A 24491-nucleotide genomic window follows, 5' to 3' on the forward strand; every position below is an offset into this window, starting at 1 on the left:
AGTTAAGGAAAATAGTACCAACAAATCATAGATCCTGTTAATACCTTATCAGTGTTTTCCTCATTTGGTTTATTTTGTAGGGGTGGGGGAAAGGGAGTCATGAAGAATTGTACGCATGTCTGTTACTGAAATGTTTGCTTCCGTGCTGCTGTAATTACTGACTTATAAATATCTTGGGAAATATGTGCTTCAGTTTGTTTTTTTTTTTTAATTCCCTAAACTAATAGTATTGAGGTTAGAGTAAGAATGAACAGTTGCATAACATTTTCCCCATCGTTTTGAAAGCTTGTAGTAATAGATTTAGAAATTGCTAAGGTATTCCTCATAAAGTGCAGATACCTTTTAAAGGCACTTGTCTGCTTATTGGTTTAATTAATTGTTGATGGTAAGATTTTGGATTTTGTGGTGTTTTTTAGTGGAACATACTCTTTTAGGAGTAGGATTAATGAATTCAGACTGAAGTGATTTTTAGAAGTCAGTAACATCACTCCCAAAAAGATCACCTGCTTTTAGGAAAATTTACTCTTAAAGATGTTTGGCTTGTTACTCTGTAGGGAGTGGAGACGTGGAGAAGGGCGGGATGAAGAGAGGCCTCAAAGAAGAGAGGAAGATCGACCGAGGCGTTTGGGGGATGATGAAGAGAGAGAGTCCTCTCTTAGACCAGACGACGATCGGGTTCCCCGGCGTGGCATGGATGACGACAGAGGCCCACGACGCGGCCCTGATGAAGATCGGTTCTCTCGCCGAGGGGCAGACGATGACCGGCCTTCTTGGCGTAATGCCGATGACGACAGGCCTCCCAGACGAATTGGCGATGAAGACAGGGGTACCTGGCGTCAGGCGGATGATGACAGACCACCTAGACGAGGACCGGATGAGGACAGGGGAGGCTGGCGCACAGCCGATGAGGACAGAGGACCCAGGCGTGGGCTGGATGAGGACCGGGGGCTGCGCCGAGGAGGTGCGGAGGAGGAGAGGTCATCCTGGCGGAATGCCGATGACGATCGTCCCAGGCGGGGCGTGGATGACGACCGGGGTCCCAGGCGTGGGCTGGAGGACGATCGAGGACCTTGGCGGAATACCGACGATGATCGATTTTCCAGGCGCGGTGTAGATGATGACAGGTTTTCCAGGCGCGGTGCAGATGATGACAGGGCGCCTTGGAGGAACACGGATGATGATCGGGTCTCAAGACGGGCTGATGACGATCGGATTCCCAGAAGGGGTGATGACTCAAGACCTGGTCCCTGGAGACCATTTGTCAAACCAGGTAAAATTCTGGTATTCAAGAAACCAGATTGGATGCTTTATAGATGGAATCTGCTTGATGTGTTTGCACATACAACATGAAATTCTGCACCAGCTAACCTCCACTGTTGTGTAGAGGATGGCAAGTTATTTCAAACAAGGAGCTCAGATCTCAGGTGACAAATTACAGTTTGATTGTTAAGTAAGAAGTGTTCTTTTCAACTGAAAAAAGTGAAATTTTAACAGATTTATGATGGAGGTTGGGCTGTATTACTGCTATTTTTAGATAGACTGGTCTTTTATCTTTCCTTGAATATTTCTGCAGTGACTTTTATGTCAAAAGCTTGCCTCTGAGATCTTTCACACCAAAACAAGTAGCTTCACCCCCTTTTCTGCTTTAGTGATATATGCACTTTGTTTTCCTTCTTCCTTGTTGACTGCTTCTTTGAGGGCCCTTCCTTCTGTACCCTCCCCTAAGTATCGGTGTTCTTCAGGTTCTGTCCTGGACTAGCCTCCTCATGTAAATAATGAAAAACAAAATATACTTAACTAAACATTTGTATGTACTTTTGCCAACCATGGGATTATGTTCATGAGAGGAGCCCATTGCTTTACTTCGTCAGTCTTAGGCCTGCTCATCCTTTCATACTTTTTATTATTCTTTTTTTCTTTTTTTTTTGTGGTGCACGGGCCTCTCACCGTTGTGGCCTCTTCTGTTGCGGAGCACAGGCTCCGGTCGCGCAGGCTCAGCGGCCATGGCTCACGGGCCCAGCCACTCCGCGGCACGTGGGATCTTCCCGGACCGGGGCACGAACCTGTGTCCCCTGCATCGGCAGGTGGACTCTCAACCACTGCGCCACCACGGAAGCCCCTTTTTATTATTGTTGAGTAATGTATGCAGGCCTGTGACTTGTGTTACTGTCTTCTCCAGATGACTTCTCCCCTTACCTTCAGACCTGTGTTTCCAACTTGATATTGCACCTGTAAGTGTTACTGACACTTCCAACTCAACCCATCAAAACTGAACCCCCCCCTTCTCCAATACACACACACACACACACACACTCACACACACACTTCAGGGCCACCACTGTCCATCTAATTGTGTAAGATGGGAGTTCTTTGCTCTTTCATCCTTTTTCTTACATCTTTTCAGTGACCATTGTAATTTGTTCTAAATGCAAATTTGAGCAGCTTCCTGCCTTTTATCCTTAGTGGTTTCTGTGGCATACTTGTGTTTCTTCTCACTTCATTGCACTGTGAAGCTTTGTGACTTTCAGAAAGCCACGTAACTTTTCTGTGCCTTATGTAAAATGGGGATAACAGTATAGTAGATTCTCATTAATTCATGATAGTTATGTAATATAAAGTCAGTGAATACTGAACCATTGCTCTTAAGGGAAGCACCAGGTTAGGTTTCTGTGAGCCCTCTGGTCAGTTTTTCAACCAGTCAAGACATAACCTTGTTTTATTTTTCTGTTTAAAGACACTTTATTTAATGTATGTTATTGATTCATTAGCATTGAACTTACGGTCAACAGCACTGTAACTCATTCCTGAAAGAAGCTTATCTAACACATTTATGTTTTCCCTAAGGCATATCCATTGCTTTCTTGTGCTTGGGACTGCTGGGGCGTAGGGCAGGTGACGCACTTAAGAACTGAAATCACCAACACAAAGCACAAAAATGTGAAAATGTGGCACTAACTAGATCACCAAAAGGCTTCTTGCTTAAAGTAGGAGAGCTGCAGCAAGAAGACAGCATTGTCTTGTTTGACCTCAGCTGAGAACAGGCCCGTCAGGCGACTCAAATATTTCGCCACTCTGTATGTGTCTGCGAGTGACTTGTAAAAGTGCTAGAGTGTTAATTTTGGGATTATAGATTTTAGCAAGTAGCAAATTAGCAAGTATGGAATAATCTACTTAGCTCGGCACTGTGGGTAGGATTGAATGAGTTAATACAGGCAGAGGCTTTAGACTAGTTCTGTGGCACACATAATATAAATGTTAGTGACAATAATAATTATTAGCCTTGCAGCTGTAATACATTTTCATTGAAATCTCTGCTTCCTTTGGTTTCTTTTAGTGCGTGTGTGCATATGTGTGTGTACACGTATATGTTGTTTCTAGATTTGGACATCCCATGGCTGAGTGTGAGATACTGAGCAGGGCGAAAGGATTTATCCTTATTTCAGGACTTTTTACGGGTGGTAAATGGTGGGGGGGCATGAATGTGAAAGGAAAGAGTCTTTAGTTAGAAAGGTTTTGAGGATGTTGCAAGGTATAAATGAACTAGTAATTGGGGTTCTGCCTCTCAGAGATCTAGATCCTACCCCTCACTCTTTGAGTTTTCTGCTTAAATGAGTTGTCTTTACCGTCAGAACAGATTTTTTTACCTGAAATCTCTGCATATGGAACATTTATCCCAGGCTATAAAAGTTCCTATATGTTATATGTTAGAAAAACAATAATAGGTAGTCATAAATAGGAGTTGGTGGTTCCATGAAATGAGGTAAATGAATTTAGTTGGTTTTTTTAAAATGAGGTAGAGTGTCTTAATTAGCATTTGTAATGGTGATGGATTAACATCAAGATTTATGGCTGCCAATCTGTTTCCTGAGTGGAAATTTTTTTTTTTTCTTTTTTAAAAACATAGGTGGATGGAGAGAGAAAGAAAAAGCCAGAGAAGAGAGTTGGGGTCCACCTCGAGAATCGAGACCATCAGAAGACCGTGAATGGGACAGGGAAAAAGAGAGAGACCGAGATATTCAAGATCGCGATGAGAACGACAGGGACCCGGAGAGAGAAAGAGACAGAGAGAGGGAGAGGGACAGAGAGAGAGATGGGGATCGAGAGGACCGCTTCAGACGGCCGAGGTTTGATACTCTAATTGAAAAGCAGTGTCTGTGGCATTACAGTTAGGATGCTTTTAATGCTCCCTTGTGCATTCCCAACTAGTTTTGAAAAACGGTGCTCATCCCCTGCACGCCCCCCAGTTTATCTAGTAGAATCATAGTGTAGATTTGAAAACAATCAGAGGTCATCTTAATTGAACCAGTTCCCTCTCTACAGAGTGAGGACATGGAGGCTGGAGCTGTGTGGCTGGCTGTGGGCTGTGTAGCTCTATGGCAGTGGAACCAGTCGAGGTTCTTCACTGCCAATTGCTTTTCCCTTGTGGTTGAGGTCAGTTTATTGCCTTTAAATTATTAAAAGCCTCTTTACTTTTATTTAGTAGTAAGAATTCGAGCTTACTTCCTCTGGTCAAAGTGGCTTTGTACTAATCTAGACCAGTACAGTTCAGTACAGTTTCCTGCAAGGATGAAAATGTCCTGTGTGTGTAATGTTCATCTGGTAACCAGCAGTCACATTTGACTGTGGAGCATTTGGAATGAGTAATGACTGCTGTGTTGGGACAGTGCAGAGCCAGGGGTTCTCATTTGACCTCCATGCCTGAGGCGTCAGTTTGAGGTCAAGTCACGAGTTTAAACTTTATTCCTGTTACTATTTGCTAACTTGGATGTGATATATTCACTTAAAATTAACCCGTAGAGTCTAATGACAGAACTCAACGTGTCATTTTGAATGGCTACAGGGATGAAGCTGGCTGGAGAAGAGGACCAGCTGAGGAATCTTCAAGCTGGAGAGATGCAGGTCGTCGTGACGATAGGGATCGGGATGACCGCCGTCGTGAGAGAGATGAGCGCCGTGATCTGAGAGAAAGACGGGATGACAGAGACCGAAGAGGACCTCCTCTCAGACCAGAGCGTGAGGAAGGTAGAGATGTTCTTTCTGTATGACCGCTGAACCCTGCAGAGCCATAATACATGAGGAAATTCGGGGTTTTGCTATGCCTTAAATTTGTATGAACACCAAAAACAAGATGGACAAGTAGATCTTTTATTTCATTTAGAGTTCAAAGTTCTCACAAACTTACGCACTGGTTGCTTTGTGAAGTTTAGCTCATCTTTAAATTCAAAGTATAGTATTAGACTAATTCAGTGGTGTAGTAAGCAATACCTATATTGATTTTACAAAAAGTTTATTTTATGTAAAGAAGGAAAAAAGTAAGGTCCTGGTAGATAAGCACAAAGTGTAAAACATTCTTTCTCTGGAATTGTATCAGTGGAAGCTTTAGTAAAAAATGCTTTGTTTAAAATGACCGTAGCACTTAAGTAGTTGCCTCACAAGCTTTTACTATTTGGTTTGTTACAACCAGATTGTAAGGGTATTTCTTCTTTGATAGCCGTAATGAAATATATTGTTTCATTTATTTGCTGTTAAATCTTCTTCAACAGGAGCCAAAAATCCTTTAAAAAATTTTTATTCAGCCAGATTTTTGTCACCTTATCCTAAATTAAAAAAAAAAAATTAGGACACTTCCCAGGCCGGTGATTTCTTCCTGCTTGCAAACTTATATTTCTAAGTCTACGTATTGTTTTAAAGGCTTTTCAGAAATTGTATCAAAATGATTAAAGTGTATTAAGATTTTATTGTTTTTTTTTTTTTTTTTTTTTTTTTTTTTTCGGTACGCCGGCTTCTCCCTGTTGTGGCCTTCCCCGCTGTGGAGCACAGGCTCCGGATGCGCAGGCCCAGCAGCCATGGCCCACGGGCCCAGCTGCTCTGCGGCACGTGGGATCCTCCCAGACCGGGGCATGAACCCGCGTCCCCTGCATCGGCAGGTGGACTCTCAACCACTGAGCCACCAGGGAAGCCCAATTGTTTTTTTGTTTTTTTTTTTTAAATGAAGATTCTCTATCACTATCTTCAGTGCAGGATTTCCGAGTAATTTGAGGCATTCCTTTTGCTTCAGTTCTGTTTAGTCTGAGCTAATAGCATACAGTACACATTTATTCTCTCTCCTTTTTTTTTAATTAAAAGTAAGTTCTTGGAGACGTGCTGATGACAGGAAAGATGACCGGGCAGAAGAGCGGGATGCCCCTCGTCGTGTTCCTCCTGCAGCTCTTTCAAGAGATCGAGAAAGAGACCGAGACCGAGACAGAGAAGGTGAAAAAGAGAAGACCTCGTGGAGAGCTGAGAAAGATAGGGAATCTCTTCGTCGCACTAAAAATGAGACAGATGAAGATGGATGGACCACAGTACGACGTTAAGTCTCAAGATAATGGACTCAGACTCATATCTTTACGTAGGTTTGATCACATTCAAGGAATTATTATACTTGTGCTTCAACCAATCTAAATTGGACTCTTTAATGTCTCACCATAACACAAAAAGCATGAACTTGTATTAATCCTATGTAATAGGTTGATCATGCACCGTGTCCACAGAAGGTTGGAAAACCATGCCATTTTCTGGAATTTGAGGTGTTGCATTGTTTCATCAATCATTTGTTTACAAAAAAGAAAAACTAAAAAATAAATTTAAAATGGGAATTCTTCAGGTATTCAGTAACACCTGTATCTTGGTATAGAACTGATCTTTTTTCTTTTGATTTCGAAATACCTGATATTGATTTGGAATGAAGTAGGATTCTGTTATAGAAAATGTATTTGAAGACGCTAAAGCAGAGAGCTGAAACAATTCTCACACCACTAGCGGTTGAGACGTACCTCTAGGTATTTTGAGGTATTTACTATTTACTAAATTTAGAAAGTTTTTAGGTTTACTGTAAGTGCAGTAAACATTACACACACCGGATACAGAGGAATTTTCGGTAGATTTTACTTGAGAGAAGGTGAGTATAAACCAATTTGCAGTCATTATTGTAATGACAAAAATACTGCTAAAGTGTGAATCCAAAACAGATACAGCTTTTAAATTTTAAAGCATTTGGTAAACTGTTGCTGAGTTTTTTCTGTTGCCAATAGCAAACCGCTTTTCCATTTATGGAGAATTCATGCCTTTCAAGCATTTTAAATATGACAATATTTATAAATGTGTGGTTTGGAGGAATTGTTTAAATTGTTTTTCCTAATTTCCTTTCTCTTCAGGATAGATTCTTTCACCAAGTAATTTGTAGTAATGACTGTGTTGACTTCAATTTTGGAGTGTAGTAGCTATGTTAAAGATTAACTATTTGGTCTTATTGAAGCCAACACAGAACTTGCTGCTGTGTTTTTTCTTCAGTGATAAATAAAATACTTAGAGAATTTGTTTTAGTGTTGATTTGTGGTTACAGTCAGAGTGTTTTGTTTATAATGCTGAGCTTGCGTATTCAGTTGAGGTTTTTTCACTTGAGTTTTTACCAGTGCTATTAAATTTCTCACTGTTGGGTATCAAAGAACATAACCTGAATATAACAGAAAGCACATGTGGCTGGGATGTTTCCACTGAAACGTCCTCCTCTGTTCCTTGATGCACCCCTTAGTTTCCTTGTAAAGCTGTCCTCTCTGTGAGTACGGTGTGTGTGCAGTACATCTTGGGTTTTCCCCTGAAATTACAAAAATCATAATTGGTTTCACAGAATGTTAGTTGCAAATTTATAGTAGCTATAGGCACTTATATTCTTCTTGGTGTGAGCAGGGGTGAGAATTTCTGTTGGTATAGCCCTAAGGCCAGAAGAGGGAGTATTGATGCTTTTTAAAAACTTAATCAGATGCAACCTCTCCTTTTCGACGTTAACAATGATAGAAACCACTTCAGAGCTGTAGCCGGACCCCGGGCGAGCCGAGCGGCCTCAGCTGCTAGCGGGGTGGCAGCGGCACCTCCCCTTCCCCCCCAGGAGACCACCGGATCACCTCTCCCCTTGGCCTCGCCATAGCGACCTATGGACAGAACTGCCCACGGCCAGTGTGTATTCCTCCATCATATGCTGACCTTGGCAAAGCTGCCAGAGATATTTTTAACCAAGGATTTGGTTTTGGGTTGGTGAAACTGGATGTGAAAACAAAGTCATGCAGTGGCGTGGAATTCTCAACATCTGATTCATCTAATGCAGACGCTGGTAAAGTTACCGGGACCTTGGAGACCCAAATATAAATGGTGTGAGTGTGGTCTGACTTTCACAGAAAAGTGCAACACTGATAATACTCTGAAATTGCTCTTGGAAGACCAGATTTGTCAAGGTTTGAAACTGACATTTGATACCACCTTTTCACCAAACACAGGAAAGAAAAGTGGTAAAATCAAGTCTTCTTACAAGAGGGAATGTATAAACCTTGGTTGTGGTGTTGACTTTGATTTTGCTGGACCTGCAATCCATGGTTCAGCAGTCTTTGGTTATGAGGGCTGGCTTGCTGGGTACCAGATGACCTTTGATAGTGCCAAGTCAAAGCTGACAAGGAATAACCCTTGCAGTGGGCTACAGGACTGGGGACTTCCGGCTACACACTAAGGTCAGTGATGGGACAGAATTTGGAGGATCAGTTTATCAAAAAGTATGTGAAGATCTTGACACTTCAGTAAACCTTGCTTGGACATCAGGAACCAACTGCACTCGCTTTGGCATTGCAGCTAAATACCGTTTGGATCTCACTGCCTCCATTTCTGCAAAAGTCAACAACTCTATAGTTTAGTTGGAATGGGCTACACTCAGACTCTGAGGCCTGGTGTGAAGCTTAAACTCTGCTCTGGTAGATGGGAAGCGCATTAATGCTGGGGGCCACAACCTTGGGCTTGCCTTGGAGCTGGAGGCTTTAATCCAGCTGAAAGAAACCTCTGGGAATGGATATCAGAAGACATGGCCTTAATATATTTCCAGTGTGACCAGCAGGCTTCCCCCGCCTTCACCCAGGAAGGTGATCAAAACAAAGGATGATCTAAAGAGCTGTGTTTTAAATATTTAGGCAGTTACTTGTTAGCTGGTTTCTAGTTGAATTGGTTATCTAGTTACCAATGCTGCAGTCAGTGCAGTCACCTATACATTATTTAAATGTATTTAACTGTTAAATGTGCTACCCACCAATAATAGACCTTTATGAAAACAAAAAAAAAAACACTTTAAAAAACATTTTTCTTAATATCTGGACTTCAAACAAGTGAAAGTCTTAAAAGGTCCTCTTTTGTGAGGGGCGGGTCTTTCCTTTTGTAACAAGTGAAAAAACTTGGGGCAGTAAGCTGCTCTGTCTTAAGTTACTAGAACAGGACTGTGCCTGGGCCATCACAGATAGGCCACAGCAGACGATTCATTTACGCTGATTTGTTTAGATGAGTTGCAGATGCGTGTCTGATAGTTATGTTTCCAGGCTAGTCTGCAAACCACCCTTCCTGCCCAGACCCTTTTCCAGACGTCCTGTTCTCCCAAGTTCTTTGTCCTGGGTATTGGAATCAGAGCACAGGATAAAGGCAGAATAGTCTGCAGCTGCTTGTGATCCTGCTCTTAGGTTTCCACTCTCAAGGCCTCACAACCTTACCCCCCACCCCCAGTGTTTATTCACAGGTGTCAAAGGAAAGCTGAGCGACCAACCTACTCACTGTCTTCCACGTTGCCAGTGGTTTCTGCATTTTTAGATGGGGATATTATTGCTGTCAATATGGATGGATCTGAGGGCAGAGACAACGGCCCGAAAAAAGACTCAACATCCTAGTATTTGTCCATAGTGGCTACCAGGAGGAGGTTGGTACCTATATGGTGTGGCATGATTTGGCTGTAGACTGATTCATGATTTCATAAGTCTAATTGAAGTATACAGAAAATTAATGGAATGTTCAGATTATAGCTAAGAACAGAATAGAAAATTAGGACTAACACTGAAACTTCTTTTTTGAAGTACATGTGTATTTGTGGTATAATTTTAAAATATAAAGCAGTCTGCCTGCACAGTTGGTGAAGCTCTTTTGAGGATTCCATACTTTTTTTTTGGCCAAATATGCAGTCTGTTCTTATGAAAACAATTTCATCACACTATTGTGGATACTTTTTAACACTTCCAAAAATTGGGTTTCTTTTACCCTAAATTTAGCTTTTCAAGTGTTTAAAACATGTTTCAGATTGAGAGTTGCTTTTAAATGTATTAGCGTGGTTAGTAAACTTTTCGTAAGAGATCTCTGCAGAACTACTGATATTCCCTGTTCATGCTTAAAATACTGGGAGTTAAAGTTAGCTGGAGAACAGGCAAGTTTGGAGGCTGATGCAGTTATAAGTCACCTAAACCGTATCTTCTGGTGTGGAGAGTGCACCCCTCAGTTAATAATGACCTTGAAGAGGTACAATTAGAGCAGTGGCAAGAGGTAACAGGAATTAATGTTGACCTGAAAACTCCTTAAAAAGCAAGTCTAATTTAAACTGGTATGTTTTCTAAAAAAACTGAAGAAAATAAGTTAATTTCATGGTTTTATTAAGCTACTTGAGTTTAGGCCTAGTCAAGTGGATTATTTTTTCCTGACCAAGAAATCGTCCTGTCCATCCCCCACCCATGCACCTTCCTTTGACCAATAAACGCTCATAGCTATCCCCAGTGTTATTTATTTATTTATTTATTTTGCGGTACGCGGGCCTCTCACTGTTGTGGCCTCTCCCGTTGCGGGCTCCGGACGCGCAGGCTCAGCGGCCATGGCTCACTGGCCTAGCCGCTCTGTGGACCGGGGCAAGAACCCGTGTCCCCTGCATCAGCAGGCGGACTCTCAACCACTGCGCCACCAGGGAAGCCCAGCAGTCTAATTTCTAATAACCTAGCTAAGCTCTCCTGGAACCTCTATAGACTAAATCTCTTGCTGGTATTTTCAGATAGTGATTTTATACATTTCAGATGACTTCATCTTAATTCATTTCCATTTTTGCCTTCTATGTCTGTCCTGATGCTAGATATGGTGTGGTACTCTCACTACAGTGGATTTGAAAATGAGGGTGGAAGGTTAAAGTAGGAGTCAAGCACCTTTGCTAAGGATTAGATTTAATCTCATTTATGGATAACTGGCGGGATTCCAGAAAGAGAAGGGTAATCTTCCAGTGAGAATGGGAACATGAGAGAGGCTGCGTTCCTTGTCTCCCCCCACCCCAATAGTTCCTTTAATTAGTGCTTATACCAGTTTGAGGACTGCCTGTGATGCTTAAAGCCAACAGCCCAGAGTGGAACCTTCCTGAACCCAGGTTATTACGTTGACCTTCCAGAGCTCAAAGGATTCCATCTTACATTTAGTTTGAGAGGCAACAGCTGGAATGAGCTTTCCACTATTTAGGAACCCTGAAATTGAGCAATTCAGACAGTGAATTAATACTACTCCCTTTTGATCTGAAGGATGATAAATGTTTTGAAAAACGAATGGGGTGGGGAGCATAGACAAAAGGCCAAGTACCAGAGTTAAAGGCAAGATTAATGAATTAACATACTGTTACTGTATAAATGCACAAGTTTTTTTTAAACAGCACCATTTTCAAGTGTGTACACAACATTATAACTTGGCACAACTTTTAAAGGTGGAAAACGCTAGTTGCTCGTTCAGTAATAAAAGACCTGGTACATAAAAGGATAAGGAGCTGTATTCTACCTGCTACATCCAGCTAGGACAGAAACAAGCCACAAGGAGGGAACACCCACCCAAACTAATACTGGAAAGTTTACTAAGCCTTCACTTAATGATGCTACCAGGCAGGGGGCCTTGCTTCGCCTGGAATTATAATAACTGATTAAGGACAACAGAAATATTACTTGTTTCAAACAATAAAAGTCGTTTTGCTGACATTCCATAAAATCGCCAGTTAAGTTCGGTTAAGAGGCTTTTAAAAAAATATTCTAGACCTAGTAAAGTGCCTCCATTCATAAAATTAAACATCCAAGATTAGATTGAGACAATTTCATACTGATGCGCATCTAAAATAGGTCGACCTATAAATAAACAGCGCCTCTAAGTTGCCACATTTCAGTTAGCGGAATACCCAGCCTTCATCGTCTGGATGTGCACAAACGAGATAAATCAAGACTTTAGCGTCTACTCTCAACCGCTCTTCGACAGGAAAGTACTCAGTACCGTCGGCTTCCTTTGAGAAAACCAAGACGACATCGCAAGTTGAGCCATCTGCTGAGCTCCATGCTCACCAGCAGCAAGGGAGAGAGAGTGCGCAGACCAAATACGAGAGTGGGCAGGCGGCGACCCTGGTGGCGTCAGGTGGCAGCAGCAGACCGGAGCCCGCGTCCTCAACGCAGCTTCTTGCCGGGCAGGCCGTCCCTGGCGCTGCGCGGCGGCGGGCGGGCGGCGGGCGGCGGCGGCACTTTGGAGAGCGGACAGTACTTGATGGTGTGTGCGTTGTCACCGCTGGCGCCGCACAGGGGGCACGTGTAGCGGCGCAGCACGGGGCACAGCACTCGCCCGTCGGGTCCCTTCAGGATGTGGGTGGTGTAGAGCGCCACCGCCTCCTTGTTGTTCCGGCAGAACACACACACCTGCAGCTCGGGCTTGAGCAGCCGGGCGGCGGCCGCCCCGGAGGCGGCGTGCAGCCTGGGCTCAGCCGCCCACGCCGCAGCCCGCTCCTCGCGCGGCGCCACTTCGGCGGTGGCAGCAGCGGCGGGGGCGCAGCCCAGCAGCACGGCGGCGGCGCGACCAGCGAACGGGCTCAGCTCGGCAAAACGCTCCTCCAGCAGCCCGGCCTCAGCGGGGTCCGCGCACAGCTCCAGGGTGCGCAGCTCCAGCGCGCCCCCCAGGTAGCGGCCCCGGGATCCCGGCTCGTCGCTGTCGTCGTCGTCCTCGTCGTAGTCGGGCGGCCCCACCGCGGGCCCCAGTGTCCCGGGCCCGGCCCCAGCGTGGGGGGAGCAGCACGACGAGGAAGAAGAGGGCGGGGAACCGTCGCCGCCGCCGTTCCCGCCGCGGGCGCAGCCGAAGCGCGGCTCGCCGTCCACCGCCTTGGTGATGAGCGTGGCGAGCCCCAGGTAGTCGTTCCACGAGCTGAAGGGCTGCGGGTGCACCGGGCGCTGGGAACTCACGTAGCGGGCGCTGGGCACGAGCGCCATGGGCGGGGGGGCACGGCCGCGGCGGGGCGAGCGGGGCGCCCAGTGGAAAGCCTCCATGGGTGGGCTGCGGGCCGCGCGCGCCGCCTCCCCACCGCCGGCGCGGGCCGGACGGAAGGGACGCGCCGAACCTGCCCGCTGGCCTGCCTCGGGGTGGAGCCGCCTCGCCGCCTTTTATCCGGCCCCGCTCCTCTCCGCCCCCCGGCTTCGTCGCCTCGGCCCTGCCCCCTGCCCTCCCCCGCCCCGGCCACCTCGCCCGTGCCCCGGACCGAGGCGGAGCGGAGGCGGACGCGCGGGGGGGCGGGCGGGCGGGCGGGCATGCAGTGAGCGCGCTCTGCTCCGGCCCGCGCGGCTCCCGCGCCCCACGCGCTGCGCCAGCCTCGCCAGCTGCGGGGCGGCTTTCATTCTGGGAGTGGGCGGGCGAGGCGCCGCCTCGGGCCGCTGAGCTAATTGGCTGCCGACCTGAGCCCCCTGCGCCACGGGCGCCGCTCCGGACGTTGATTGGTGAATCGGGAGAGGGGGCGTGCCCTACCGCGCAGCTGGGAGGGGAGGGGAAAGTAGGGGAGAGGATTACGGGAGGGGCGGCCGCTGGGGCTCGCGTGAGCCTTGTTTCCTGGGTTTGGAACCGATGACCAGGCCTGGGTCTCCCTCGGCCTGGTGGTGAGACCCACCTCCCAGCCTTTAGTGCCCTAGGCTATCCTTCTGCCTTCTGAGAAACCCCTTCTCTCCTCTCTCCTTCTCACCAGCATCAGCAAGAAAAGATGTGGGGAGGCAAGACCTGGCGCGACCTAAGGATGCAGTTTTTAAGTCAGAGCAGCCCAGCAATCAAGGAACATCCGTTTGCACAGCGTTTTGGAGAGCTTTCAACTGGGTGAAATCCTCGCACAAACCTCAGAGAGGTTCAGAGAGGTTTTGGTTTGGCCTAGTAAGTAGTGGAAGGACGCAGGGCTTTCCCACGGCACCGTTCCGAGACTAGGTGGCCATTAGCTGGTGACAGGTGGGGATGCGTGCTGGGTCTTGGGAGGGAGGGAGAGAGAGAGAGAGAGAGAGAGAGAGAGAGAGAGAGAGAGAGAGAGAGAGAGAGAGAGTGTGTGTGTGTGTGTGTGTGTGTGTGTGTGTGTGTGTGTGTGTGTAGCTCCCCACTCTCCCTGCCCCACCCCCAACCCAGGGGCGGGGGCTGCATTAAAATCTGAGGTGTATGTGCAATTTGAATAGCAGCGTATTCAGCGTCACAATTGAATACTTTGAAATGAATAAAATTTTTTTCTAAAAACTTGGAAAATAAATCAGAAGACTTGATTAGGTGGCCGCAAGGTGGTTATGTCCTTCCCAGGAGAAGTGGCAATACATTTTTTAAAAAGATGGAAAGTAGGAAAGGTATTAGCTTCTGGGAGGATCCTTGTAGGATGCTGTGGGACAGGGAAAACGCCTCCTCTGGTGGCTGAGCTGGCAGGCAGGGTTGGCTTCATGGGGCAGGGCAGGGTTTTCCTTCCTCTCTCTGGAGGAGCTGTGGCTATTGAAACAAGGACTGGGAGGCTGGTGTTGCAGCCGTCATTAGTGGTCATTAGGCTATGCTTATGGGTCTGGCTGTGCCCAGCAGGTTTAGAATAGCCCAGGAGGGGATGTCCAGAACCTAGCGCTGGCACAGGTTAACATTAGAGTGAATGAGTGTGTCAGAATGTTAGCAGTGGAAGGGATCTTTGAGATCATTCACTCCGATCATACTTTACAGATGAAGAAAATGAGACCCAGAGAAGAGAAGGGCTCCTTTAAGGTCACACGGTGAATTTGTCACAGCCAGAACTAGGACTCAGGCCTCTTCATGACTGGCATGGTGGCCTTCCCACTATGTCATGGAACCTGAACGTATTTCAGACTTTGAGTCTGCATGCATCAGCAGAAATCTAGCGCACAGGGAAAACTGGAAGAAGAGAAGTGAGATGGGGCCTTGTGCCTTCGGCGTGCACCCCTGCCCTCAGGAGCAATCCAGAGGCCATGTAGCAGGCATGGGGAAGGCCTTGAGGCGGTAACGTGATGCCTGTTCTGGCCACCTGTCTGCATGTGGGGTGGAAGAAATGTTTTTCAGTCTCTTCCTCACCTACTACTCCCTAACAGTTAAGTCCCCAACCAGGCAGTGATATTCTGCACTTGCCAACCCAGTTCCTTTTCCAAGTTTGTGTTGGCACTCAAGTTAAAAAGCTATTCCTTTATTTCCTCCCGTCTCCCACCAAAAATAAATAAAAGGGCCCAGATGGCGTGGGGCTCCTGCAGAAGTGTGGCGGGTTTGCTGACACTGAACTCCGAGCTCTTACCACGAGAACGCTGGCCCCCAGAGTGGTATGAAGAATATTATTCTATAAATGGAAAATTCCTGCAGCCTGCATACTTTCAAGGTATGCAGGCTTTTCAAGTTCTGAAGACTGGAGCTACCATTCTGAGAAAAACTTCTGCAAGGAAAGTTTAAAACCGCCAGCTGCTGGGCCCAATCCCCCTTGTTCAGGCCAAAGAGGATGGCAAATAAGCGAGGCCTTCTTTCCTCCCTCACATGATTTTTTAGCCCTTGTGGTTTTGCAAGGGGAATAAACACTTTTAAGTGAACATGAATGGAAACAAATGCCTTGATTCGGAGCTACAGCCTGGGTGGGTAGGTTGTGGTGATTGTGAGATAGATGCCCTGGAGAGAAGTGAAAGGATGCTCATGTGTCCTGGGGCCTGGCTCCGTGCTCTTTCCCTAGGCTGCTCACCTTGTCTGCTGTTGGCCTTGCCCACAGTAGGTGTTTTGCCCTGAAAGAATGTCTGGAAGTGGAGGCCAAGTTCATAAAGGCTTTTTTTTTTTTTGGCGGGTGACACCCTGGGCCTCAGTACACTGTCAGTGACTGCAGAAAGGCTGGAGTGGCTGCCTGGTCCAGCTCTAGGGTAAATCAGCAGTTACTTTTGTCACCAAGCACAGGCCTCAGATGAGCTCTCCAGCTCTCTCTGAGGCAGTGAAACTGACTTCTGAGATGTTCTTCGATGCTCTGATAGATGAAGTCTGACTGCCTTTTTGTTCCCTTTCCAGAAGTCTGGAATGAAACAGCAAGAGTCACAGTGTGACGGTGTCTTCGAGGGGTACCTTCACATTGATGGAAGCAGGAAGACAGATCAGGATGGGCCTCATCTCAGAGGTTAGACAGCGTTGCTCAGTTTCTTCTGGAACGGGGCCTGTGTGGCACAAGTCGGGCAGGGCAGGGGTGGGTAGTGGGGAGGGATGCTTGGGCTCTGAGTTTCCACCTCTCCACGTGGCCCCCAGCTGCCATCCTGGGCCATTTCCTTTGCTGGCAGCAGAACTGAACCATGAGAGGCAACACACAGACCTCAGGCGTCTCGAGGCTCTTCAGAAACATGAGGTCAGCCCTAGGGAATGAGGCAGCTTGGCGGGTGTCCAGGCAGCTACAGAGACGCTGTTTGTCAGGCTCTGGGTTCCCGCTGACCCGCCTGCCAGGCTCTCGCGAGGGGCAGGAAGTGCTTTGGCTCCCCCCGCCCTGGGGCCTGAGTATGTCAGGGGCTCACTTCTGTAACGGTGTTGACTTTGTGCACGTCATGCCTCTGGCCGAGCTCAGAGGATCCCGGGGACGGGGCTTCTGCCCTTTGGGGCTTAGAGGCGGCTGTAGTGGGTTGAGAAGCCACCTGGTGAAGTGACGGGAGTTTGCTGGGCCAGTGGCTGGGTTTTTATCTTGGTCCTTCTGCAAAGTTGCCTGTGGCCTTGGACTCGGGACTTTACCACTCTGGGCTCCAGCTCCTTCCTCGATCTGCGAGGGGGCTAATCGTGTAAAGTGACAGCCACTCTCTCCTTCTTGCTTGCTTAATTTTGTACTGGAACAGTCTCTCCCTCGCCCTATGTGGAAGAGCTGTGATGGGTGTGAGCCAGCAGAAACAGCCTATTTTCCCTGAGTTTACTAGGAGAGGGCTGGTGACCCAGGTCCGGTCCCTGAAATATAAGGGGATGTCTGTTAGGTGGGCTCTGAGAGGGAGTTTGCTCCCTTCTTTAAAAAGAAAAGAAAAAAAAAAAGATCAGGAACCTCACCTTCTTCTGGTCACTGACAGGTTGTGGAGCTGAGGCAGCCCAGAGGTGACAAAAGTCTTAAGGGATAAAAAGCTGGCACACTGGTGATGGCTGCCTGGAAAAGCTATATTAAAAAAAAAAAAATGAAGCCTTGGTGACATTTCTGTTGAAGTCTTGTGATTTGTTACACAAGATAATTAAACATCTTTATTGTTTCAGCCACTACCAGTCAGGTATTCTTTTACTTGCAGCTGAATTCACTCTAATTGAGACGTAGTAACATGAAAAAAATGCATTTGGGAATTCTATCAAAAAGGTGGGATAGGGCTTCCCTGGTGGCGCAGTGGTTGAGAGTCCGCCTGCCGATGCAGGGGACATGAGTTCGTGCCCTGGTCCGGGAAGATCCCACATGCCACGGAGTGGCTGGGCCCGTGAGCCATGGCCGCTGAGCCTGCACGTCCGGAGCCTGTGCTCTGCAATGGGAGAGACCACAACAGTGAGAGGCCCGCGTACAGCAAAAAAAAAAAAAAAAAAAAGGTGGGATACAACATTCTGGCCAGATGGAGGTGACAACCATGTCAGAACTGTGTGTGTGTATAAATGGGGACAGGAAGAAAATCCAGAGAACTGAGAACAGGGGCTTTGTGGTGGCCCTCCTCTTACCCAGCCTGCCTTGCGCTGAAGTCTCCCAGCTGATATCAGTAATGATGACACCACGACCATCAGACCAGGTGCTTTATGGCATCGTCTTGGTACCACTTACACGACTGCTGCACGCGGCAGGTGCTGTGATTGCTCTCGTGTTATCCATGAAGGGGGGCTGCAGAGCTCACATTTAAATCCGTGTCCCTCTCCAAAGCTGGGCTGTGCCTGCTTACATGCAGCCGGTCATCCCCAGGCCATGGGGCTTCTGGGGCTCGCCTGGGGGAGGACGGCTAGGAGCACGGGCAGTGGGGGCAGAAGGAGACGGTACAAGGAGCCGCCTGGGGCCAAACGGGGCCCATCCAGCGTGTCAGAGATTGTTCCCAAAGAAAACCAGTTCCACTCAGAAGCGGTGTGGATTTTTCTATTTATCTACCAATGGGTACTTTGGTATAACGGTAATCGTTTCTCTTTGTAACACACCCTCCCTCTCCTAGCCATGTGGTTTGCTTTTAGAAATATGTATCGTCCCAATTTTTTTTAAAGCAAGATGTGCCTGGAAGCTGACAGCCCGAAGGGCTGATGGTGCCGATAATAACAGAAATAACAGCTCGCACGTCCAGAGCCTTTACGGGCACCAGCATGAGCTCCTAGTTTCTTAAATCCTTCCGGCAGTGCTACAATCATACCCTTTTCACAGAAAGGAAAATGAGGTTTTCAGAGGCTAAAAAAGTGTACCCAGCATCTCCCCGGTAGGTAGTGGGTGGGCTTTCTCCAAGGCCTGTGCTGGGAGCTACCATATTTCCTCAACCAGCTCCTGGCCCATAGACATTCAGTTAGAATTCACTACTTCCTGTCTCTCTACCGCCTCACCTTCTTTCTGACTGGGACTATCAGGCTTCCCATGCTCATCCTCAACCCCTGCTGTCTGCAAGGGGAAGGGAGTAAAAGCTGGGGCCCCTAGTGGAGGAGTTAGACATGAAACGGTAAACTATGAGGTCAAGGTTGTTTTCCAATGGGCCTGAGCGCTGAGGTGGGGGAAGATGAGGTCAGTGAAGGGGGTGAGACCAGACTGCCTAGCAGGGCTGCTGTGTGTGGTTCTGCAGGTTGTGCACTGTGCAAGGGCTTTGCATCTAAGGGGGTGTCTTGTACTTCATAGACGTGGTAATACATATATGAGTGAATCTCTGATAGTTTTCTGGCAAATCGGGAGTAAAGTGTCTTTTTCTAATGGAATGGTATATTATGACAATATTCTGACAGATGGAAAAAGATGTCTTGTGGAAGAAGTACCTTTTCCTAATTTGCCCAAAGCTTTGACTCTGGCCAGAAGAGTGAAATGCTAAGATTTTTTTTTTTTTCTTAACATCTTTATTGGAGTATAATTGCCTTACAATGTTGTGTTAGTTTCTGCTGTATAATAAGATTCTTGAAAGCAGGCCTTCAGTCTGCCATTAACTACATGCCCATGGGCCTTTCTAAAGCTTCAGGTGAAAGTGTCTTTCTAATTGAGCTGATCAGGCGGGTGGGTGCTGGGCACAGTTCTGCCTAGTAGTTACTGGTGGACCAGGGGCTCCATTTTTAAGATTGCTCAAGTCATTTTAGACATCTTCTCTCGGTCTTACCTGACTTTCCCAGCTGTCCCGAGTTCCCTAGGGTTTCTTGTGCCCTGACAGTGCCTGTCCATGATGGTAAGTTGGCAGTTGTGCCTGTCCTGGGGCTTCTATGGCTTAGGGACCAGAAGGCAGGGTGGTGGCCCAGGCTGGTACAGATGGAGTAGCCTTAAGCAAGTCATTGCCCTTCTCTGGGCCTCAGTTTTCTCTCATTTAAAATAATTAGGTGAAAAAAATAAAAAATAAAATAAATAAAATAAATAAAATAATTAGGTGGCCTAAGCGATTTCTTGGCCCTTTCCAGCTCTCAGGTTTATTTGTTCACCATCAGGGCCTTGGGCTGAGTGTGAATAAGACGGGCATACTTCTGAGCTCATGGAGCTTATACTCTGATGGGGGTGGACAGACAGACAAACAGATGATGATACTTTGGTGGGAGACATATTAGTTTCCTTTTGCTGCTGCAGCAAATCATCACCAACATAGTGGCTCAAAACAGTACAAACTTATCTTACCGTTCTGGAGGTCAGAAGTCTGAAATGGGTCTCACTGGGCTAAAATCAAGGTGTCAGCAGGACTGCGTTCTTTTCCAGAGGCTCTAGGGGAGAATCTGTTTCCCTGCCTTTTCCAGTTTCTCGAGCCTGCCTGCATTCCTTCGGCTGAGGCCCCCTTCCTTCTTCAAAGGATTTTTTCTTCTGCTTCCCTCTTCTACTTTTCAGGATGCTTGTGATTACATTGGGCCCACCTGGATAATCCAGGGTACTCTCCCTATTTTAATGCTCTCTAATTAGCAATCTTAATTCCACCTGGAACCTTGATTCCTTTTTGCCATGGAAAGTAACATAGTCTTCAGGGTCCGGGAATTAGGATGTGGGCATCTTTTGGGGCCATTATTCTGCTTCCCACAGGAAGAGTACGGAGGACTGTGGGACCCCTTGGCAAGGGGCATCCAACCAACACACAGGGGACCCATGTGTCATGGGTCCCAAGACCTTTGCATATCCAGAGGTCAGCTGGGCTGGTGAATTGAGGTTTCCTTTGCCAGTTGGGACCTAACCCAATACAGGGGACTCTGTAGGGTGAGGAAGCCCTACGCAGTGTATGTGTGTGTCCCTCAGGCAGATGGAAGGTAATTGCCTAGGGTCTGAGTTGCAAGAAGGGATGGTGAGCAAAGGAAGTAGTATATGTGTGGGGTACTCTAAAACATAATGATGATGATGATGTTATTTAATTTGTGGTTAAAACAAACAAACAGCCAAGTACAACAAAAATACCAAGCAACAACAGCGTGTGCATCACGGGGGAGTGACTGGACTAGAGTGCTCTAAAATCCTTGTATTGTTCAGGAGGGTAAAGATACTAACTCTAAGATTTTTAACTTACGGAAAATATTAAGCATTACAAAAGTAAAGGTCATGGTGTAAAGAATCCTAACCCACTTCTCCCTTAATACAGGATGACTCTTATTTTATCTAGCCCCCCACGCCTGTTTTTCACTCCAGCTCCCACCCTGTGGATCATTTTGAAGCCGTGAACATTGATATTAATTTTGATAGGTTAAGTATGTATGTTAAAATATGTAGGGCACCGCTTGTAAAAAAAAAAAAAAAAGGAAAATAGAGGGTATAGCTTCCAATATAGTGGATGTAAAGAAGTGGAGTGAAGAAAAAATAAATATTCCAAAAGAAAGTATGATCGAGGGAAAAGTCATGAAAACAGGAGAAGAAATTAGAAGTACACAATAAGATGTTTGAAATAAACCCAAACATAAGATTACTTATAATAAATGTAAATGGACTAAAGAATGCTGTTAAAGTACAAAATTTCAGACTGGATTTTAAAAAAACAGTTATACATCCTCTATAAGAAAAACGTGTAAAACGTAAGGATGCAGAAAGCTTAAAGGTAAAAGGATGAAAGAAGATGTACCAGTAGACGCTAACAGAGGAAAGCTGACGTAGGTATACCAGCAGCAGACGAAACAGGCTTTATGGCAAAGAGCTTTACTAGAGATTAAAGAGTGGCTATGTAATGTAAAAGCCTCAATGGCTTTTACCAGGAAGATATAACAATTCTAAACTAGTATATACCTAATCGTTTCGCCTCAAAGTATGTGAATGAAAAAACCGATAGAGCTGCAAGGAGAAACAGGCAAATCCACCATCTTCGTGGGAGATGTTACAACTGTCTTGTAGGTAAAACAGACAAAACATTAATAAGGATATAGAATATCTGAATAACAACTAATAATTATATATAAATACTGCTTTAAGGGGAATTCCCTGGCAGTCCAGTGGTTAGGACTACATGCTTTCAGTGCTGAGGACTGGGGTTCAGTCCCTGATTGGGGAACTAATATCCCACAAGCCACACAGCACGGCCCCAAAAAAAAGAATAAACAAGATTATAATCAAGGAAGTGCAAATTACAACCAAATGAGGTACACCACCAGACAGGCAAAATCAAACATTCTATCGATATCAAATGTTGACAGAAATGTGGTGGAACTGGAACTGTAAATGGAGTGAAATTGCTGCAATCTATTTGGAAAATAATTTGTTAAAATCTAATAGTAAAGTTGAAGCCACACATAACCTATGATTGAGCAGTCAGCCAGATACAAACGCTTGAGAAATCTTGCTCAGGTGCACCAGGAAACGTGATTCAGAATGTTCATACGCTACCTACCAACTAAAGTAGATGTAATAGAAGAGACTGGCAAAACCCAGTGGTTTTGCTACTTGGATGTGGAGAAACTGGAACTCTCATACACTCTGGTAAGACTGCAAAATGACACAACCACTTTGGAAAACAGTTTTATTTATTTATGTATTTATTTTAGCAGTACGCAAGCCTCTCACTGTTGTGGCCTCTCCCGTTGCGGAGCACAGGCTCCGGACGTGCAGGCTCAGCGGCCATGGCTCACGGGCCTAGCCGCTCCGCGGCATGTGGGATCTTCCCGGACAGGGGCACGAACCTGCGTCCCCTGCATCGGCAGGCGGACTCTCAACCACTGCGCCACCAGGGAAGCCCAGTTTTATTGTTTTTTAAACAAGTTAAACATGGGACTTCCCTGGTGGCGCAGTGGTTAAGAATCTGCCTGCCGATGCAGGGGACACAGGTTCGAGCCCTGGTCTGGGAAGATCCCACATGCTGCAGAGCAACTAAGTCCGTGAGCCACAACTACTGAGCCTGCGCTCTAGACCCTGCGTGCCTAGAGCCTGTGCTCCGCAACAAGAGAAGACACCGCAATAGAAGCCTGCGAACCGCAACAAAGAGTATCCCGCACTCACTGCAACTAGAGAAAACCCGCACACAGCACTGAAGACCCAACACAGCCAAAAATAAATAAAAAATAAAATAAATAAATTTATTTAAAAAAAAAGTTAATCATAAAGTTGCCATATGACCCAGCCATTCTACTCTTAAGTTATCTACCCAAGAGAAATGAAAACATAGGTCCACACAAAGACTTGTACACAAGTACTCTTAGCAGCATTATTCATATTAGCCCAAACCTGGAAATAATCCAAATATCCACCAACTGATAAATGGATAAACAAGTATGGTGTGTCCATAGAATGAAATACTACTCAGTAATAAAAAGAACAAGCTACTGATACATGCAACAAGATGAATGAACCTCAAAAACATTCTGCTAGGGCTTCCCTGGTGGCGCAGTGGTTAAGAATCCGCCTGCTAGTGCAGGGGACATGGGTTTGAGCCCTGGTTCAGGAAGATTCCACAAGCCACGGAGCAACTAAGCCCGTGCGCCACAACTACTGAAGCCCGCACGCCTAGAGCCCTTGCTCTGCAACAAGAGAAACCACCCAATGAGCAGCCCATGCACCACAATGAAGAGTAGCCCCCGTTCGCTGCAACTAGAGAAATCCTGCACGCAGCAACAAAGACCCAACAGAGCCAAAAATTTAAAAATAAATAAATTTTAAAAAATTGTGCTAAGTGAAAGAAGACAGGCATGAAAGACTGTATATTGTACAATTCCACTTGTGTGAAACTTCTAGAAAAGGCAACACTATAGAGACAGAAAGTTGTCAGTGGTTGCCTGGGGCTATGGGTGGGTGGGTGAGTGGGTGGGATTGACCACAAATGGGTATGAGGGACCTTCTGGAGTGATGGAAGTCTTCTTTTTTTTTTTTTTTTAAATATTATTATTTTTATTAGTTTCTGCTTTATAACAAAGTGAATCAGTCATACATATACATCTGTTCCCACATCCCTTCCCTCATGCATCTCCCTCCCTCCCACCCTCCCCATCCCACCCCTCCAGGCGGTCACAAAGCACCGAGCTGATCTCCCTGGAAGTCTTCTAAACCTGGATCGTGGTTATGGTTGCACAAATGTATATATTTATAGTCCACTACAATGGGTAAATTTTATAGTAATATAAATTATAACCCAGTAAAGTTGTTCAGAAATGTTCGCTGAAGCCTTATTTCTAATTGCCCCAAATTGGAAACACATCCAAGTGTTCATCACTGGTAGAATGAATAAATTGTGGTATGTTCATTCAATGGAACACATGGAGCAGTATTGGTGAGTTCATTATAGCTACATGAAAAAACATGGTATCAGGAACATAATGTCAAAAGAAAAAATACAGTGGCAAAACAATACATATGCTGTTTCAATTTAGATACAACTAAAAAGCATGCAAAACTGAACAAAATGTTTTCTAAAGGTACAAACATATATGGTCCTACCATCGAGAAGAACAAGGAAGTGATGACAGAATTTGAGACAGTCCTTCTGTGAGGGGTCTGGGGATGGCATGGGACTGGGGAGGGAAATCGACAGTTGATGGCAAAGTAGGCAGTTTATACATAGTTGATTCTTACTGTTATTCTTTATATCTTACCTTTCTTTTTGAGATAGTCTTTTGACTCAGTATTTAATACGAATTTTTTTTTTTTGCAAAATGTTAATCATTTGAAGTACTTGGTCCTTTAACTATTATTAGTAGACATTGCTGATGACACCCTTCAGAGCTGACCAGACACTGCAGCTGAGAATTACTGCTCCAGACTCTAATCCATTGCCTGTTTTTTTTTTTTTTTTTTTTTTTTTTTTTCCATTTTTTTCCCATTG

The 24491-nt window shown here is 45.9% G+C and overlaps 2 protein-coding genes and 2 pseudogenes across 4 annotated transcripts in view; 3 read left to right on the plus strand and 1 right to left on the minus strand.

Annotated features, from left to right (window-relative positions):
- The window catches only part of EIF3A (eukaryotic translation initiation factor 3 subunit A), a 32511-nt gene extending 25152 nt beyond the window's left edge, over window positions 1-7359 (plus strand). Inside the window, exons 19-22 of the mRNA XM_081240157.1 lie at window positions 555-1270; window positions 3905-4124; window positions 4841-5022; window positions 6127-7359. Of these exons, the coding sequence (XP_081096283.1) occupies window positions 555-1270; window positions 3905-4124; window positions 4841-5022; window positions 6127-6356 (1348 nt within the window). The 3' untranslated portion in view covers window positions 6357-7359. The remainder of the gene's footprint in view (window positions 1-554; window positions 1271-3904; window positions 4125-4840; window positions 5023-6126) is intronic.
- A 639-nt stretch (window positions 7360-7998) lies between these two features.
- On the plus strand, window positions 7999-10717 carry LOC308620529 (non-selective voltage-gated ion channel VDAC2-like; annotated as a pseudogene). The gene has a single exon. The product of its transcript is annotated as a non-selective voltage-gated ion channel VDAC2-like (transcript).
- Window positions 10718-10728: 11 nt separating this feature from the next.
- On the minus strand, window positions 10729-13319 carry NANOS1 (nanos C2HC-type zinc finger 1). The gene has a single exon (XM_081240172.1). The coding sequence runs from the start codon at window positions 13143-13145 to the stop codon at window positions 12279-12281; it is 867 nt and encodes a 288-aa protein (XP_081096298.1). The 5' UTR covers window positions 13146-13319; the 3' UTR covers window positions 10729-12278.
- A 4709-nt stretch (window positions 13320-18028) lies between these two features.
- LOC308623575 (essential MCU regulator, mitochondrial-like) overlaps window positions 18029-24491 on the plus strand; it is a 126866-nt pseudogene continuing 120403 nt past the window's right edge. The window contains exon 1 of the transcript in view: window positions 18029-18181. The product of the transcript in view is annotated as an essential MCU regulator, mitochondrial-like (transcript). The remainder of the gene's footprint in view (window positions 18182-24491) is intronic.

Source organism: Mesoplodon bidens (genome assembly GCF_964165515.1).
Source record: "Mesoplodon bidens genome assembly, chromosome: 1".
NCBI classification, from domain to species: Eukaryota; Metazoa; Chordata; class Mammalia; order Artiodactyla; family Ziphiidae; genus Mesoplodon; species Mesoplodon bidens.

Excerpts from the sequence above, each read along its gene's own strand:
- NANOS1 (XM_081240172.1), bottom strand. The coding sequence starts at position 13,145 with ATGGAGGCTTTCCACTGGGCGCCCCGCTCGCCCCGCCGCGGCCGTGCC.